At 40.3% G+C, this 17,200-nt stretch overlaps 1 protein-coding gene across 3 annotated transcripts in view; it reads left to right on the top strand.

Annotated features, from left to right (window-relative positions):
* LOC148870854 (uncharacterized) overlaps positions 1 to 17,200 on the top strand; it is a 38,192-nt gene that overhangs the window by 18,131 nt on the left and 2,861 nt on the right. For all 3 annotated transcript variants that reach the window (XM_088972835.1, XM_088972836.1, XM_088972837.1), the window contains 2 exons: positions 16,090 to 16,353; positions 16,429 to 16,485. In XM_088972835.1, the coding sequence (XP_088828961.1) occupies positions 16,090 to 16,353; positions 16,429 to 16,485 (321 nt within the window). The remainder of the gene's footprint in view (positions 1 to 16,089; positions 16,354 to 16,428; positions 16,486 to 17,200) is intronic.

The raw sequence follows: 17,200 nt of genomic DNA, 5'->3' as shown, positions 1-17,200 counted from the left end.
TCTCCTCACCCATCCCACCTGGATTGACATGTCCATTGACAACCATTTAAATCGTTGGAATTCATTCTTCATGCCATGTCACCCCTTCCCCCTTCTGCAACCATTTCATCACAGTTTTTGAGTCTCCCTCGATGATCAGTCTATTAATATCCAACTCTTTAGCCTTCTCAACCCCATATGCTGTAGCTAGAAACTTTGCCCTTGCCACATCACCCTACTCCACAGGACCGGAGTACAGAGCAATGATGTTTCCATCTTCATCTCTAATGCCCCCCAATGTTGGTAGTGTCTGTTGCCTGAGTTCTTTGTAGGGGTGACAAGTCATATGTGTGTCATCAGGTATATTCCCTTTGACCCCTATTATGTGCAGCAAAACGATTTTGGGTTTGTCCTCTAGGGTTCTAGATGCCATCAATTTTATTTATAATTTTATACATGATAATTAACCATTTAAAACATAAAGGAGCAAGACAAAATAAAGAATACAGGGAAGAGTTGGCTTGCAATAAATATAAGGGTAAATTGCAGATTAGTACCCTATACTTTTGGGGTAGTCTCACTTTAGTACACAGACTTTAAAACATGCTACTGCAGTACCTGAACTCCCAAAAATTGCCACTTTAGGCCCTGCTGTTAGCATTCCATCAGTTATCTGATGCATGTGATATCACATGCAAAAATCCCAAAATTACCCTTTAGGAGAAGACAGTTCATCGTCTTCTTGACACTAAACCAGAACAGTGGTGAGCAGAGTCCTCAACCCAACACAAGTCCACCTCTCAAAGTTGCCCTGATGCCATCTTGAAGTCATCCCTTGGAGTCATAGTCAAGAATTCCTTGACTCGACACTTAACAATCTTGGACGAACTGAGTGAGTCCCCTTGATATATGTGGCATGTGGAAGAGACCAAGTTGTTGACGTTCTGCAAAGTACGAGGGTGCTCTGTACTCCTCATCCACCATCATATGTGTAAAGAGACTGGGCCGAATGGGCCCTAACAGCCTATCTTGTAATATTTTTTATTTTATGTTGATAGTCCACACTTAATGGGCCTGTTATTTATTCTTGTTTATTTCCTTTATGTAACTGCTAAGCTGGCCGCCCACTTAAAGGCATACTTGTCATCATTAATTTTTTAGATCTTAATAAAATAGGGTTGGAGGAGAATGGAGAATTAATTCGACTCCTTCTCTTACCTCTTCTCTTCGCCATCTTCTTCTCTCATACATTTATTCAGATCTGTTTTATTCTGCTAATCACTGAATTTAAACTTGATATTAGAGGACTGATTGGTATCGGAGTAGGTTTAGTTCCTCTTCCTTCTTTTTCTTCATTCCTGTTCACTCTAAAATCAAGAGAGTGTATGGAGAGATACATTCTCTATAGTATAGAGAATCACTTGCCTAGTTGGTAGAAGGGTTTGGAGAGTTTAGTTCTGGCTAGATTTTGCCAAGAAGTGTTGCTGTTTTGCTGCTGCTTGAAACCCTAGCCGACTAGAGATTTTCGAGGTTACCAGGAAAGGTGAATCTCGGGTGTGGCGCTCTGTGCTTGGAAGGTGTCTTGTGACTGCTAAAGGAGGGCGGTTCAGGTTTGGAAGAGTTTGGGTTAGTTTGGTAGGTGCGGTAGCATCTTCTCTCTTCCTCCATCTGCTGGACAGAGCAAAAGCCTAGTTTTTCAAGCACCCATGTTCTGGTTTAGCTTCAAGTAAGTTTACATAGTCAAAATTTTTTGTTCTTTAATTTCCGTTTGATTAATGAAGACATACTGAAGTGAGTTCAAGCAGGTGTCGGTTTCTGGACCTGCCTCAGTAGATTCCGTTTTGACTGGTGTGACCATAATTAAGCTAGATGGGACGAACTATCTTGCTTGGGCACAGTCTATAAAAATTTGTTTGTAGTAGAGGAAAACTCGGGTATCTCACAGGCAGTAAGGTGAAACCCGAAGAGATAGACCCTGAATTTGAAAAATGGATGCAAGAGAACTACATTGTTATAGGATGGTTGGTTAACTCTATGCAACCCCATATAAGCCAGCACTATCTCTGGATGTCTTCGGCCAAGGAGATATGGGACAGTGTAACTGAGACCTACTCATAGAAACTGAATGTAGCCAGAGCGTACAAATTGAAAAGTGATGTGAAAAACCTGAGACAGGGGGAAAAAGAGTGGCAATCTACTATGGTAGGAAATTGATGTTATGGAGACAATGGTATGAGAGAGTAAAAAGGATGCCGAAATGTATAGAAAGCTGGTGGAGAGAAATAGGGTGTTTGAGTTTCTCACTGGACTCAACCCTGAGTTTGATATTATCAGACAGAATATTTTGGCCAGGGATGAGGTTACTCTTTCACAGGCATATGCTATGATAAGTAGTGAGGAGAGTAGGTGGCTGGTTTAGTTGCAGAGTCCACCTACTGAACATTTTGCACATGCGGGAATGAAACCAAAGGGCCCTATTGAGAAGAGAGAACAGGTGTGAATATTGCAAGAAACCACAACATACAAAGGACACCTGCTGGAAGCTTCACCTTGGACTTCTCCCTAATAGGTTTAAGAACAATAATAACTCTAAGAAGGGCAATCAGGTGGGAAAACCCAAGACTACTAATGCTGCTACAGTACCTGAAGGGGGAAGTAAGGAGAGTGAAGAGAAATCAACCATTGAATAGTTGGCTGCAATGAAGCTGGATTTTGAGAAGTATGGGAGACTCCTAAATCACCTGGAAGCTACAGTTTATTCAGCTCACCCTTCCAACAATACATCATCCTCATCGGCTTTTGCTCACTCAGGTACTTGTGCTTCTGCAAATCATGCTTCAGCCTCAAGTAATCATAAAATCCCTTGGATTATCGATTCCGGTGCATTAGACCATATGACCAGTCTATCTAACATTTTTTGCTCATATCACCTTCTCTCTGGGAAAGAGAAAATATCCCTTGTCGATGGATCCCTTGCCCCCATCTTTGATAAAGGTGATATAAAGACCTCTGACACCCTGTTCTTATCTTCTGTTCTTCATGTCCCTAAGCTTAACACAAACCTTTTATCTATTAGTAGCTTAACAAAGTCCATGAATTGCAGCATAACTTTTTTTCCTACTCATTGTGTTTTTCAGGACCTACAGTCTCAGAGGATGATTGGGAGTGGCCATGAGGCGAACGGAATATACTTGTTGGACACACCAGATCAAGCTTTGGGACCACCTCATGGAGTTGCCTTAGAGTCAGTCGTGTCAGAGTCTGTTAACAAAATTTTGTTATGTCATTTTCGGTTTGGTTACTTGTCTTTTTCTGCTTTGAGTCATTTGTTCTCAGATATGTTTAAGGGAGTGTCTTTATCGAGTCTTCATTGTGAGTCGTGTGAACTGGCAAAGCATTGTAGACATTCTTATTCAGTAAGCAATAAAAGATCCCTTTCTCCTTTTCATATTGTTCACTCTGATGTGTGGGGGCCATGTCATTTGCCAACTATGGGGGGTTACATGTACTTTATCCTTTTTATTGATGACTACTCTTGTTACACTTCGATTTATCTCATGAAATCCAGGGATGAAGTACCAACTATTGTGCAAAAATTTCATGAACTCATCCTCACCCAGTTTTACACGTATCAAAATATTCCGTTTTGATAATGCTAAGGAGTATTTTGAGAGAACCCTCTCCACCTATCTTGAAACTTTTGGGGTTATTCATCAAAGTTCTTGTTCCTACACTCTATAACAAAACGGGGTGGCGGAAAGAAAGAACAAGCATGTGGTTGAGGTTGCTAGATCCCTCTTGTTTGCATCCCATGTTCCTGTAAAGTTTTGGGGAGATGTTGTTCTTACTACTACCTTTCTAATCAACTGTATGCCCTCCCAGGTCCTTGGCTTTAAAACTCCTTTTATTCTTTTCTTCCCGGATGAGGATCTCTTTTCTCTTCCTCTCCGTGTGTTTGGGTGTACTTGCTATGTGCATATTCATAGTCACCAAAGGCACAAGTTTGAACCTAAGGCTCATAAGTGTGTGTTTCTGGGATATGCCTCCACACAAAAGGGTTATTGCTGTTTTGATCCAGTTTGTGGCACCCGCTTTGTATCTCGGGATGTCACCTTTGTCAAGTTGACTCCCTTCTTTAGTTTTCCTCCTGAGGGGGAGAAATCTGACGAGCCCTTTGTCGTGTCTCCAACCGTTCCTCTTCCCATCCCTTGTGAGTCCGATCATGGAGTGTCCATCTCTTCCACTGGGCCTACCTCTGATATCCCAGCTCCTCCTCCTCCTTCTTCTGCTCCTGCTTTCCAAAGGTGGTACCAAAGGCAGAGATTCAGACATGTGCAGGTTGTTTCCACTCCTTCAGAAGAGCGTCTTGCCACTCCCATCATTCCTAAGGAAACAGGTCAGCCCTCTACTGACCCATCTCTGATTGTCCCAGACCTTGACCTTCCTATTGCTCTTTGTAGAAGATCAATACTGTAATCAGTCTTGAATCCTAAGGAAACATGTGCTGTTTGATTATCACAATACAACATCAGAGGCTTCTCATACTCAATACCCAACTCCTCAAGTAGAGATGTTAGCCATAGGATTTCAGCCACTCTGTTGGCCATGGACCTGTATTCTGCTTCATCACTCGACTGGGAGACAACACTCTGCTTCTTACTTCTCCAGGAGACGAGGTTTCCTCCCACAAGGGCACAATATCCTGAGGTAGACCGTCTGTCATCAAAACTCCCAGCCCAATCGGCATCCGTATAGACCTCCACCTTCATGTGGTTACTATTCTTGAACAATATACCTCTACCCAGGCATCTCTTCAAGTATGCTAGTATTCTTTCTGTTGCTAGAAGGTGCGTGGTTCTAGGAGAATGCATGTACTGACTGACAACACTAACTGCATAACTGATATCTAGCCGAGTGAGGCACAAATATAGGAGCTTTCCCACTAACCGCTGGAACATAACTTTGTCTTCAAGCAGCTCTCCACTCTCTGCACTAATCTTGTGGTTCTGTTCAATGGGTGTATCTGCAGGTTTGACACCTAGCTTTCCAGTTTCAGCCAACAGATCTAAAACATATTTCCTCTGTGAGACAAAGATCCCCTGTTTAGATCTAGCAACCTCAATACCCAAGAAATTCCGTAGTGGACCCAGATCTTTCACCTCAAACTCTTGATGAAGGAGCTGTTTGAGGGACTCAATCTCATGACTGTCATTTCCTGTCACCACAATATCAACATATACTGCAAGTAGTGTCAGTGAAGACTCCACCCTTTTGATGAACAGTGTATGATCTGACTGGGCCTGTACATAACCAAACTTCCCAAGAGCTAGTCTGAATCCGTCGAACCAAGCTCTAGGTGACTGCTTCAAACCATACAATGCCTTATTGAGCCGACAGACCTTCTTACCTATCTCTGTATCATAGTATCCAGGAGGCAACTGCATTTTAACCTCTTCCTGCAAGTCCCCATTCAGGAAGGCATTTTTAACATCCATTTGGTACAAGGGCCAAGTGTGGCTTGCTGCAAGAGATAATAAAATCCGAATGGTGGTCATCTTGGCTACCGGGGCAAACGTCTCCAAGTAATCTATACCATAAGTCTGAGTGAACCCTTTTGCAATTAGCCGAGCTTTGTACCTCTCGATGGAACCATCTGCATTGTGCTTTATAGTAAATTCCCATTTGCATCCAATTGGTTTCTTTCCTTTGGGTAAGTCAACTAGCTCCCAGGTATTATTTTTCAACAGGGCATCCATTTCAACTTGCATTGCACCTCTCCACTCCGGGACTGATAGAGCCTCTTGCACTGTTCTTGGAATAGGGACATTGGAAATGGAACTAAGGTAGGACCTGTAGGTAGGTGATAGGCGCTCATAGGATAAAAAATGGGAAATATGGTGGGTTGTAGATGTGGTACAATGTTGTTTCCCTTTACGGATTGCAATCGGAAGATCAAGGTCATCTGTAGGAGGTGAAATGGCAACAATAGAAGAGGTCTCTGTGTGTCCTGGGACTGTAATGCCTGGACCTGGAGCCGCAGATGAGATTGGAGCTATTGGAGCTGGCCTAGACTACTGATGATCGGGATCAACCTGCCTGCACCGCCTGTGATAGACCCTCAACTCCTGATCCCTCTGACCACCCTCACCATTGCAGTTCCCCCTCAACTCCTGATCCCTTTGGCCACCCTCACCATTGCAGCTCCCATCACCCAATGGAATAGGTAAAGGAACTACCCCACTCTCACTGCTCTCCCCCTGAAGACATGGACCTAAACCCCTACTCTCACTGCTCTCCCCCTGAGGAGAAACCCGAGGATAATAGGGTGTCTCCTCAAAGAAAGTGACATCCATGGAGACGAACCTCCTCCCTGAGACAGGATCATAGCATCAATACCCCTTTTGAGTTCGTGCATAACCAAGGAAAATGCATTTGGAGGCCTTGAGTTCAAACTTGGAGTGATGTGGGCCGAGAAGCTGAACAAAGCAGGTACAACCGAAAGTCTTAAGGGGAATAGAAAACAACTCCTCATGTGGGTATAGAAGGGAAAAAGGAGATCGCAAATCAAGAACCCGGGAAGGAATCCGATTAATAAGATAGACCGCCGTGAGGATAGCATCACCCCAGAAGCGAATAGGGACATTGGAGGTAAACATAAGACTTCTAGCCACCTCCAAGATGTGCCTATTCTTCCTTTCTGCAACCCCATTCTGCTGAGGTGTATGAGGGCAAGAGCTCTGATGGATAACCCCACGAGTAAGAAGGTAAGATGCCAATGACTTAGCAAAGTACTCCTTTGCATTATCAGATCTAAGAACTTTAATCTTGGCATCAAACTGGGTTAGGATCATTTGGTGAAAGTTTTGGGTCAGGGCGGGAACCTCATCTCGTGAACGCATAAGATAAACCCAAGAAAACCGGGTATGGTCATCAACAAATAACAAAAAATATCTGTACCCACCCATAGAAGGAATGTGATATGGCCCCCAAACATCCGTATGCACGAGATCAAAAGGACGATTACTCCTTTTATTACTCAATGAATAAGAGTTTCTACAATGTTTAGCAAACTCACAGCTTTCACATTGCAACTGGGACAACTCAACAGACTCAAACAAAGTAGGAAACTAATTCTTTAAGGATCAAAAAGGCAAATGACCTCTTACCCACTGACTCTTCCCGACGAGAACTCTCCCCAAGCAGATAGATCCCATTCGTCTCACGGCTAGTCCCAATCACCTTTTTCGTCTCCAGGTCCTAAAAAAACACACCGGTCAGGGAAGAAAGTTACTGAGCAGTTCATGTGTTTGGTAATACTACTGACTGAAAGGAAGTTAGTATCAAGCTTAGGAACATGTAAGACAGAAGGCAAGGAGATCGTATCTGATAACTTAATGCCCCCCTTCCCAGAAATAGGAACCAGGGAGCCATCAACAATAGATATTCTATCTCTACCAGATGACAAATGGTAAGAGGTAAACAATGAAGGCAAGCAAGTCATGTGGTCGGATGCACCTGAATCTATTACCCAACAAGGTTCAGTAGTACCTGGAGCTGAGGCATGTAGGGTACCTGAATTTACGGTTGTAAGCTGACAATCCATCTCAGAAACACTACCATAACTGATGCTCCCAAAGCTGCCTTTTGCCTGATTTTTAAACTCCATCTCGGTCAAGTCTTAAAACAGCACTTGGACTACCAATCACAACCAAAAACAGTATAGGCCTGATTTGTATTCACAGTGTATGTGCACAACTGGGATAACTCTGATATGAAACCAACAAACCAAACAATAGTGTCTGTCCGTAGAGCTCTAACCCCTTTAAGAGAGTTCGAAAACCCCCAAAAAACTCTAAAAAACAGCTTAGAAGGAGGTCTGATTTGCCTTTGCAGAATTAGGGTTTTAATCAGTCCTTAAAGTGATCAATTCAGTTGCATAATCTAATAAGTACTGTATAGATAGACTTGCAGTAGGGTTAATGTGAAACCCTAGAATCTGATCAATGCCAACAATAGACCTGAGGACAGCTCTAGGTAGATCACAAGGTTCAGTCCAGCACTAGGGCTTGCCGCAAGATCACTTCAACCTATCTTTTCTTAGAAAAGTAAATGACTTACAAGAAAAGAATTGATCTGAAAGCTGAAAGCTGATCCGAAACTGATCCGATCTGAAAAGACAGTTACTTTTCAAACAGAGTCAAGGAAGTAAGTCTGAAAGATGATCCAAAACTGATCTGATCTGAAACTGATATGATCCGATCAGAAATACCAACACAAAACCGATGTGATCTGAAACTGGTCTGATCCGGTCAGGAATACCATTACAAAACTGACCTGAAATCAATCGCCTATCAATCTGAGATGCTGTTCTCTGAAATCACTACTGTGGGGCCCACTACCGTGAGAGCAAAAATAGGGTTTCAACTGTAGGTTTGAGGATCTGAAATCACTAAAGTGCTTAACTGCACTCTCCAAGCAGTCCGCACTAGTGGGACTTGTCGTAGGGCACTGTGAAACCCTAAAAACTAATCCCCTTTGAAGAGGAGGGTTCGGCCCAACAATCAAACCCTAGACACAAACTTAATCACAGTTCGGCAAGCCAAATCCTAAAGCAAACTTGAACACAGTTCGGCCCCTCTTTCTAGATAGGTCCAACCTATCTCGGCTGATTGCAATCTCTAAAAATCGGTAAAGAAACAAACTTACTTACTGATTACCTGCCTTCGGTGTACTGTCTTCTAGGGTTACCTAAACCCTAACCTTCGCTGCTTCTTCCTGATTACCAACTCTCTGCAGGTTGCAGCAAGTCTTCAACTGCTGTGAACCTCTCCTGGTAATCTCCAAGATTCAGCCGCTGAAAAACTTCTTCAAGACTTCCAGCCCTAGCTAGTTCTCATGTGGTCGGCTGGACTAGATACACATGAGAAGCCCTAGATAGGCTCTGATACCATGTAGAAGATCAAGACTGTAATCAGTCTTGAATCCTAAAAGGTTTTAGGTTTGTAAAACAGAAGAGAAGGATGAGAGAAAAGGAGAGAATAGAAGAGAAGCAAGAGAACACAAGTTGCTGAAAGGAGGGACAGATTCTAACTCATCTGCCGCCGCCACTTCAACTTAATATTTATATGTTATGCTAGTTATAGGAAAGGACACATCTGCCCTTGGTGTTTACATCATAACACTTGACAATATGAAACTGAAAAGTAAATAACAACTAGAATAACAGAAAAACATAACAAATATACTAGGTACATTCTACCCTACGGACAGAGTGGCCCCACAGCTGTGGGGCCCACATCAGTTTCTCTACACTCTTCGCAAGGGCAAACAGAAGTGTACAGCCCATCGTATCTCCAAACACTTATCTTACAACCTTCTCTCCCCTTCCTACTACTCCTTGCTTGCCTCTGTCTTCCCATGTGATACCCAGGTCTGTACCGAAAGCATTACCTCAAGCTGAACGGAGGGATGCTATGATGACTGAACTTGATGCATTGCATAAGAACCATATGCGGGATATTGTGGACTTTCTAGAAGGGAAGGAACCAGTGGGTTGTAAATGGGTGTTTACCATTAAGTATCACTCTAATAGTTCTGTTGAGAGATTTAAGGCTCGATTGGTTGCTAAGGGTTACACCCAAATGTATGGCATTGACTATCTTGAGACATTTGCTCCTGTTGCTAAGGTGACTTTAGTCAGGGTTTTACTTTCTCTAGCAGCTACTTTTGATTGGCCCCTACACCAGTTTGATGTTAAAAATGCCTTCCTGAATGGAGACCTGCATGAAGAGGTCTATATGTCTCTACCTCCGGGAGTGTATGGGAAAGAAATGAAAGGCAAAGTGTGTAAACTACACAGATCTATTTATGGTCTCAAACAATCTCCTCGGGCTTGGTGTGAGGGATTTCGGGCTGCTCTTGTCTCATTTGGCTACATTCAAACACAATATAATCATACACTATTCTTGAAGAAAAATGACTCTCTGGTTACCTTCTTGATTGTTTATGTTGATGGCATTGTGGTCACGGGTAATGACATTAAAGAGGCCAGCAAACTAAAAGGATTTCTCAACTCTGAATTTGAAATCAAAGACTTGGGAGATCTTCGGTATTTCTTGGGCATTGAAGTTGCTCGATCTAAGGATGGTATCTTCATATCTCAGCGCAAATATGTCATTGATCTTCTTGCTGAAATTGGTAAACTTGGCGCTAAACCCATCTCCACTCCCATTGATCATAATCATAAGCTTTCTGCCACAGATGGTGAACCTTTACCTGATAAGGGAGTGTTTCAGAGACTGCTTGGCGCTAAACCCATCTCCACTCCCATTGATCCTAATCATAAGCTTTCTGCCACAGATGGTGAACCTTTACCTGATAAGGGAGTGTTTCAGAGACTGCTTGGGAAGTTGTTATACTTTTACATGACTCGACCAGATATTTCCTATGCAGTAAGTGTTATTAGTCAGTTTATGCATTTTCCCAGAGATACTCATCTAGCTGCTACATAAAGGGTTCTGTGCTACTTGAAAGGTACTCCAGGGAAAGGTATTCTATTTGCTAAGCATGGTCACATGAAGCTAGAAGCCTTTATTGATGCAGATTGGGCATGATGTATTGATGACAGAAGGTCCACCTCTGGTTATTGTGCTTTGGTTGCTGGGAATATTGTGTCTTGGAGGAGTAAGAAACAATCAGTAGTTGCTAGATCCTCAGTTGAAGCAGAATACAGGGCAATGGCTCATGGTGTGTCAGAATTACTATGGCTACGATCCCTTCTAGAGGAATTGGGGGTGGACTATGAGAAACCAATGATGCTCTATTGTGACAACCAAGCTGCTATCAACATTGCACATAATTCTGTTCGACATGACAGAAAGCAGATTGAGGTTGATAGGCATTTCATAAGAGAAAGAGTCTCTTCAGGAGAAGTTTGTTTCCCATTCATCACATTAGAAGAGCAACTGACTGATATCTTGACCAAGGAGTTCCAAGGGGGAAATCGACACACTATATAAGCAAGCTGGGCATGATTGACATCTATGCTCAGCTTGAGGGGGAGTGTAAAGAGACTGGGCCGAATGGGCCCTAACAGCCTCTCTTGTAATATCTTTTATTTTATGTTGATGGGCCACACTTAATGGGCCTGTTATTTATTCTTGTTTATTTCCTTTATGTAACTGCCAAGCTGGCCGCACACTTAAGGGCATACTTGTCATCATCAATTTTTTAAATCTTAATAAAATAGGGTTAGAGGAGAATGGAGAATTAATTCGATTCCTTCTCTTACCTCTTCTCTTCGCCATCTTCTTCTCTCATACAGTTATTCAGATCTGTTTTATTCTACTAATCATTGAATTTAAACTTGATACTAGAGGACTGATTTACATCTATATGGAAGAGACCAATTTGTTGGTTTTGTAAACGTATTTGATTGTTTATGACAACAAAGAGCATTTTGATAATTTTACTATCCACTGTAATAGCCGTTAATGGTGTTGGACTAAAGTTACAGTTTTTGGGAGTTCAGGTCAGGTACTGCAGTGACATGTTTTGAAGTTTGGGTACTAAAGTGATACCACCCCCAAGGTACAGAGTACTAATCTTAAATTTACCCTAAATTTAATTATATATCCTTAAAAAGTTTTAAAACTTGTACACCATTCATAAAAAAAAAAGTTTTAAAACTTGTACACCATTCATAAAAAAAAAGTTTTAAAACTTGTACACTTGTACATTTGTTGGATGTCATTGGTTGGGCATGTCCATCATCTACTTAGGAAGGACCATTTCCCAGTGATGGTCTTAGCTATCTGGGGCCTTGGGAGGGGTAGGTTGGATACAGAACTAACCTTTAGGTTTTTTTCCATCCAAGTGGCCACTCTCAGATACCAACCTGTGTTTTCATGCTTGTCAGCCTAAAGTTTTGCTAAGCAAGACTCCTTGTCAGTTGTCCACTTACTATTGTTAATTGTACCTTTCCATTGATTGGATAAAATATTTTGAACTTAAACATTAATAGGAGACCGGTTTTTGATTCATGTAACCTGACAATTGGTTATAGGACACTTGTTGTAGACATGGAAAAAGGGAAAAAAAACCATGGAAGAAGAAATCAAATTTCTTTAGATTCCTCTGCTAGTGGCAATTTATAGGTGCTGTTTGGATTAGACTCTTGCATTTTTTTACAAGTCCAAGAGTAAAAGTTTGCTTTGGGCTTTTACTTTGTATTGCACTAATAAATGGTTTGGTAAGTTGTGTTTTCGCAATATGTATTGCAAAGAAAAAGGTTTGATAAAGGCATTGTTTCCATTTTTTTGTCCGTTAAACTCAAAGTTAGTAATAGATTGGCTACAAAAGGAGGACTGTAGCATGTGGAGCTACTTGAATGAAAAAAGAGTAGTTAAGTGGCTGACTTGGGATATGACAGTGAGATTATAATGGGTAAAGAGGTGGTGCTAATTCCTTTGCAGATGCACTAGCTAAACAAGGGGTGGGAAGAAATCAGTTGTTCTGGGCCAATTTATAATCTTTCTTTTTCCTTGGGGGAGTTAAGAGAGCTTACCTCCCCTACCATTGTACTTTTCTTCATCTTTCATTAATGAAATGATTCAGTTATTGATCAAAAAAAAAAAAAAAAAGAGAAGAGCTGCGACATGGCATCTTATTATCAACAAATGACATCGACAATGTAAAAGATGCCACATGGTGTTCTCTAAGTATGCCGTGTGTCATCTAATGCATAAGGCATCCATGTCTCACCCATTAAAGCAATAAAAAAGATGCCCAGGTTTGTCCTTTTCAAAATTTGACAGTTGCTCAACCTGAGCCTTCCCAAGTTGCATCCTGTCTTAAAGGGTCAAAACAGTTTGGGGTGTTGCAAGGGCTACATGCTCCATGGGTGTCTTTATTAAAGAGCTTTTATAATGTTGAAAAGTTGATATTATAAGTACTGTCATTTTTTTCCAGCATATTTTTCAGGGTCAAAACTTTTCATTTTGGTGTCATTAGGTGAGCTTCTAAATTATATATCCAGTGAGGTCAAGATCATTAAAGGTGATATTTTTAGATGCAGTTACGGCCAAATTACTGATAAGGTGTCTGCTTGAGATGGGATTAAGTTTTTCTATTTTAGTCGTAATTGGATTACTATATGGGTTGTAGGAGTTGTTTCAAGTCTCAATTGTTTAGTTGTAAGGTGTCTGTGACAGGGTTAAGTATGGGTTATGAATGATCAAGTCCTTTCACTTTTGCATGTTGTATGAGTTGTACATAGGCTTACCTTGGTCTTACTGTGATTATAAATTATTTTTGGTCAGCTTTTAGGCCTAAAGCCTAATTTTTAATCTGATCGTTTTTAGAAGAAAACCCTAAAATGAAAGTTTGAAGTTTGTGGTGGCAATGATTGGTGTCTTCCTTCTCTTTATTGATAAAAAAATGTCTTCCTTCTCTTTATCTATTCGTTTACATTTCAAATCTGAGATTCTTCCTCTCCTTTGTTCCCTCTATTATCAGACTTATTTACCCATTGCATGCATCTTGGGGCTTCTCTCTTTTCTGTACTACATCAGTATCCCTTTTTCATCCTTAAGATTGAGGACATTTTATTAACAGATAGAAAAGAGAAGTACAGTGACCAAAGGAGTATATGGCAAAATTAGAGAGCAACCTCTCGTAAAATGAAACAAAACAACACTTATCAAAAAAGAAAAGGAAACAAAACAATCATAATCCACTCTTTGTTCCTTTGTTACTGAAGTGTGGGTGAATCTCTTTTGATGCTAGGTGAACATCTGAGATCAGCCACTTCACTAGCAGATCACCTAACTAGAAGTGGGGTTAATAGATATTAGATACTCGTTGTATTGGGGGTGAACTTCCTAGAGTGGTTACTCATTCATTCCAAAATTTTTGAATTTCAATAAACAAATACTTGTTGGAAAAATGGTTATTTTCATTATAAAAATACCAAGCAGAAAAAATGTAAAGAAAAAAAGGACATGTGATTCTCAGTCTTCCAAGGAGGACTATATGTAGAACAGTTTATAACTAGGATCTAATAGCAAGGACAGATTTCATCATTTTGACTGACTTGGTCATATGATGTTAGTACATAAGCACGTATTAAACAGACATAAATGTCTGGTTGATGGTATCATAATTCAAAGCTTTCCACCTCCTGAGTTGTTCTCATGACTCTCTGGTTGTCTTAATTTCCAAGCATGGGGAGCTGTGTCATGATGACCTACCTCACATGACTATGACTTGTCTTAGTCAAGTGGTTGATTCCAATTACTCTAATTGCAATATGAATTGTTTGGCTCTTCTGAGTCAGTCAACTTTTGAGGTCGATTTTCCTTGACCCTTTCCTATGATCTATGCCAATATTTAGATGTACATTATTTTTAAAATGTAAAAGTAAATTTATTCAATGCTTAGAAAACTTAAATGTATTTATTTCCATGGGTAAATTGGAACATTTGAGGGCAAGAAGTTGGTTATTGCAATCTCATTGAATCATCAGACAATGCCTGCACTGAGTTAAAGCAAAGTACCACTACTACTCTCTTTTTCTTCTTTCCAAGTCTGAGTCTCAGATATACATTGGATTCTGGTTCTCAAATGTGTGTATGTATGTCCTCGCATCTCTCTCTCTCTCTCTCTCTCTCTCTCTCGGCGCCCTTGGAGGCTCACCAAGCAGTTTTCTATAGCATGTTATAAAAAACTTTTATATTCTTAATTTTTTTAGGTTATAATTATAAAATAGACATTTTTAAACTAAAATATTCATATTGTGTTTATATACTAATTTCTTTTATTATTTTCTTATTCGTTAGGGTTTAATCAACACAAAAATTGCTAAATGCTGTATTGAACCCTCAAAGACATCAAAACCTGAACCAATAAGTAAGGAAGAACATAAAATGTTGTCCAATCAACACATTTCTTCTTTCTCTTTACTAATTTTGTGTGTTTATATACTAATTTCTTCTTCTTCCACCGTTTCTTTTCTTCTATTCCTATAACAGAAATAGGGGTTCAGCCCCTATATTTTTTGAATTTTCTTTTCTTCTTTTTCTTCTCATGAATATGTTGTTTTCCTATACTTTAACATGAAGTTTATACTTTTCTTATGAAAATTATGGATATTTATTAAGGAAATATGATTATGGAACATAGGGAACTACCCTAGGATACATGTTTTTACTTAAAAAAATCCATCGCCTAGGCGGGTGACAAGGTGCCCCCTTGGCGCCTTGAAAACTATGATATATATATATATATATATATATATATATATATATATATATATCACCTCAGGAGGCGAACCAGGGTCTGACCAACCCAACCAAGCAAACATCAAAATAGCAAGGAGTATAGTCATCTTAGACCTTAATCCTACCCACAATGAGATATCTGGTACTGAAACCAGAAGGACCAGGCATCCACCTCTTACCCCTTCAATCCAGAAAGACCGTGTTTTGACCGAGTCCGGATCTGCTCCTCACAGAGCGCTCCTCACACTGACCTCAGAGCATGCACTAGCCTCTCATCGGGAACACATCCGGTATTTTATGTTATTATTCATGGGAGACAGTCTCAATACATGGTGGGATGTGGCTGTGAGGTCGGTTTGAGGAGCAGATGCTAATTTGTTTTGACCACCATACTGTACCTCCTCTTCCCTTGGCTTTGATCTCTACAACCTATACTGCCTTGCCCTCATTTCACCTTTAACTTTGGTTCCTCTCCAAAATCTTCTGTTTAATGCTTTTGGTCAGACGACTCAGACCATCACCATTGTCTTTCTCTGAGCACTCATTCTCAATTGTTCAGTCTCCTCTCTCATTTTTCTTTGTGGGGAGTGGTGTTTTAGGTCAAAGTAGTACCAATCACAGTCTCCTCTCTCATTTCTTTGTACAAATTGTCTTGCCCAAACATCTAATTGGCAATTGTTTTTCCTGTTAAACTGTATTCTTGTTTCTTGATTAGGATTTTTTTTTTTTTTTTTTTGTGGAGCGTTGATTTATTTTGCTTACAGAGAAGGGGTCCAACTTTGTTCTTCAACATTTCTATGCTCACATCTTTAATTGTTAATAATATGCTCAGGGACGTGACTCTGAAAATGAGATGGAGGACAGGAATTCTTACATGGAACATTCTCCACCTGAATCCCAAGATGACATGTCAGATGACTATGCCACAACTAGAAGTGGAAAGGCAGGGGTTAGGAGAAAACATCATAGGCTGTGGACTCTGTCTGAAGTGATTAAATTGATTGATGGTGTTTCTCAATATGGAGTTGGAAGATGGACAGAAATAAAAAGGCTTTTGTTCTCATCATCTGCTTATCGCACATCTGTTGATCTCAAGGTAGTCCAAGATACCTTATCCAAATACCACTTAGTTTTCTGACCTTAACTTGTTTACCACTTGGGCACTTCACAGGACAAATGGCGAAATCTTTTGCGGGCTAGCTGTGCACAGATGCAGAGCAAGAGGGAGGTTAGCGTTCTGATTGGTTTTTCTTTGCTTTATAAACTATAACCTTTTCTTCTCATGATTATGGCTGTTATACAGTTATAGTGTTTTTGGGTTATGAAAGTTCCTATAAATGTAAGTCTTACTTAAATATGATATCTCTCACTTTCCGTTCCTTTTTCTTAGGATAGATTGTTAAAATACTAAAAATGTCTTCCCAATCTGATAGCAATTATTATTTTTGTCTATAGTGCAGTGACAGATTGACAGCTAGCAATGAGATGAATAAATATGAAGAAAAGAAAAAGATTATAGAAAGAACTAGATCTAACAATCTCATTGAAAAAAGAACTAGATCAAACATTTATCAACCAGCAAATTGCTCTTAAAATAGGAACACGACACCGGAAAATCAGTCCTCATAATATGTAGTCATTAATATGACATGCCAAGATTAGTTTGAGAAGCTCTTAAGACAGATGAACCTATTTGGTAAGTAACAGTTTGCTTTCATGTTTATTATAGATCAAGAAAGAAGAGTCACCGGGGGAAAGGAGCAGCTACAGCTTTAGCTGCCAGTAAACTTGGAATCAGGGCCTTGGGGCAAGTCCTATTCTAACCCATAAAACTGAAGCCAATTCTAGCTTGTATCCATACCCAAGCTGTCGAGCAAATGTTGTGATGTATTTCTCCATTAGGTTCATATACAGGTATACCAATAACCAATTTCAGGTATACC

The sequence above is a fragment of the Nelumbo lutea genome, chromosome 2 (assembly GCF_056320005.1).
Source record: "Nelumbo lutea isolate HS-2025 chromosome 2, American lotus-T2T, whole genome shotgun sequence".
NCBI lineage: Eukaryota > Viridiplantae > Streptophyta > Magnoliopsida > Proteales > Nelumbonaceae > Nelumbo > Nelumbo lutea.
This window is presented reverse-complemented; position numbering and strand designations above follow the sequence as displayed.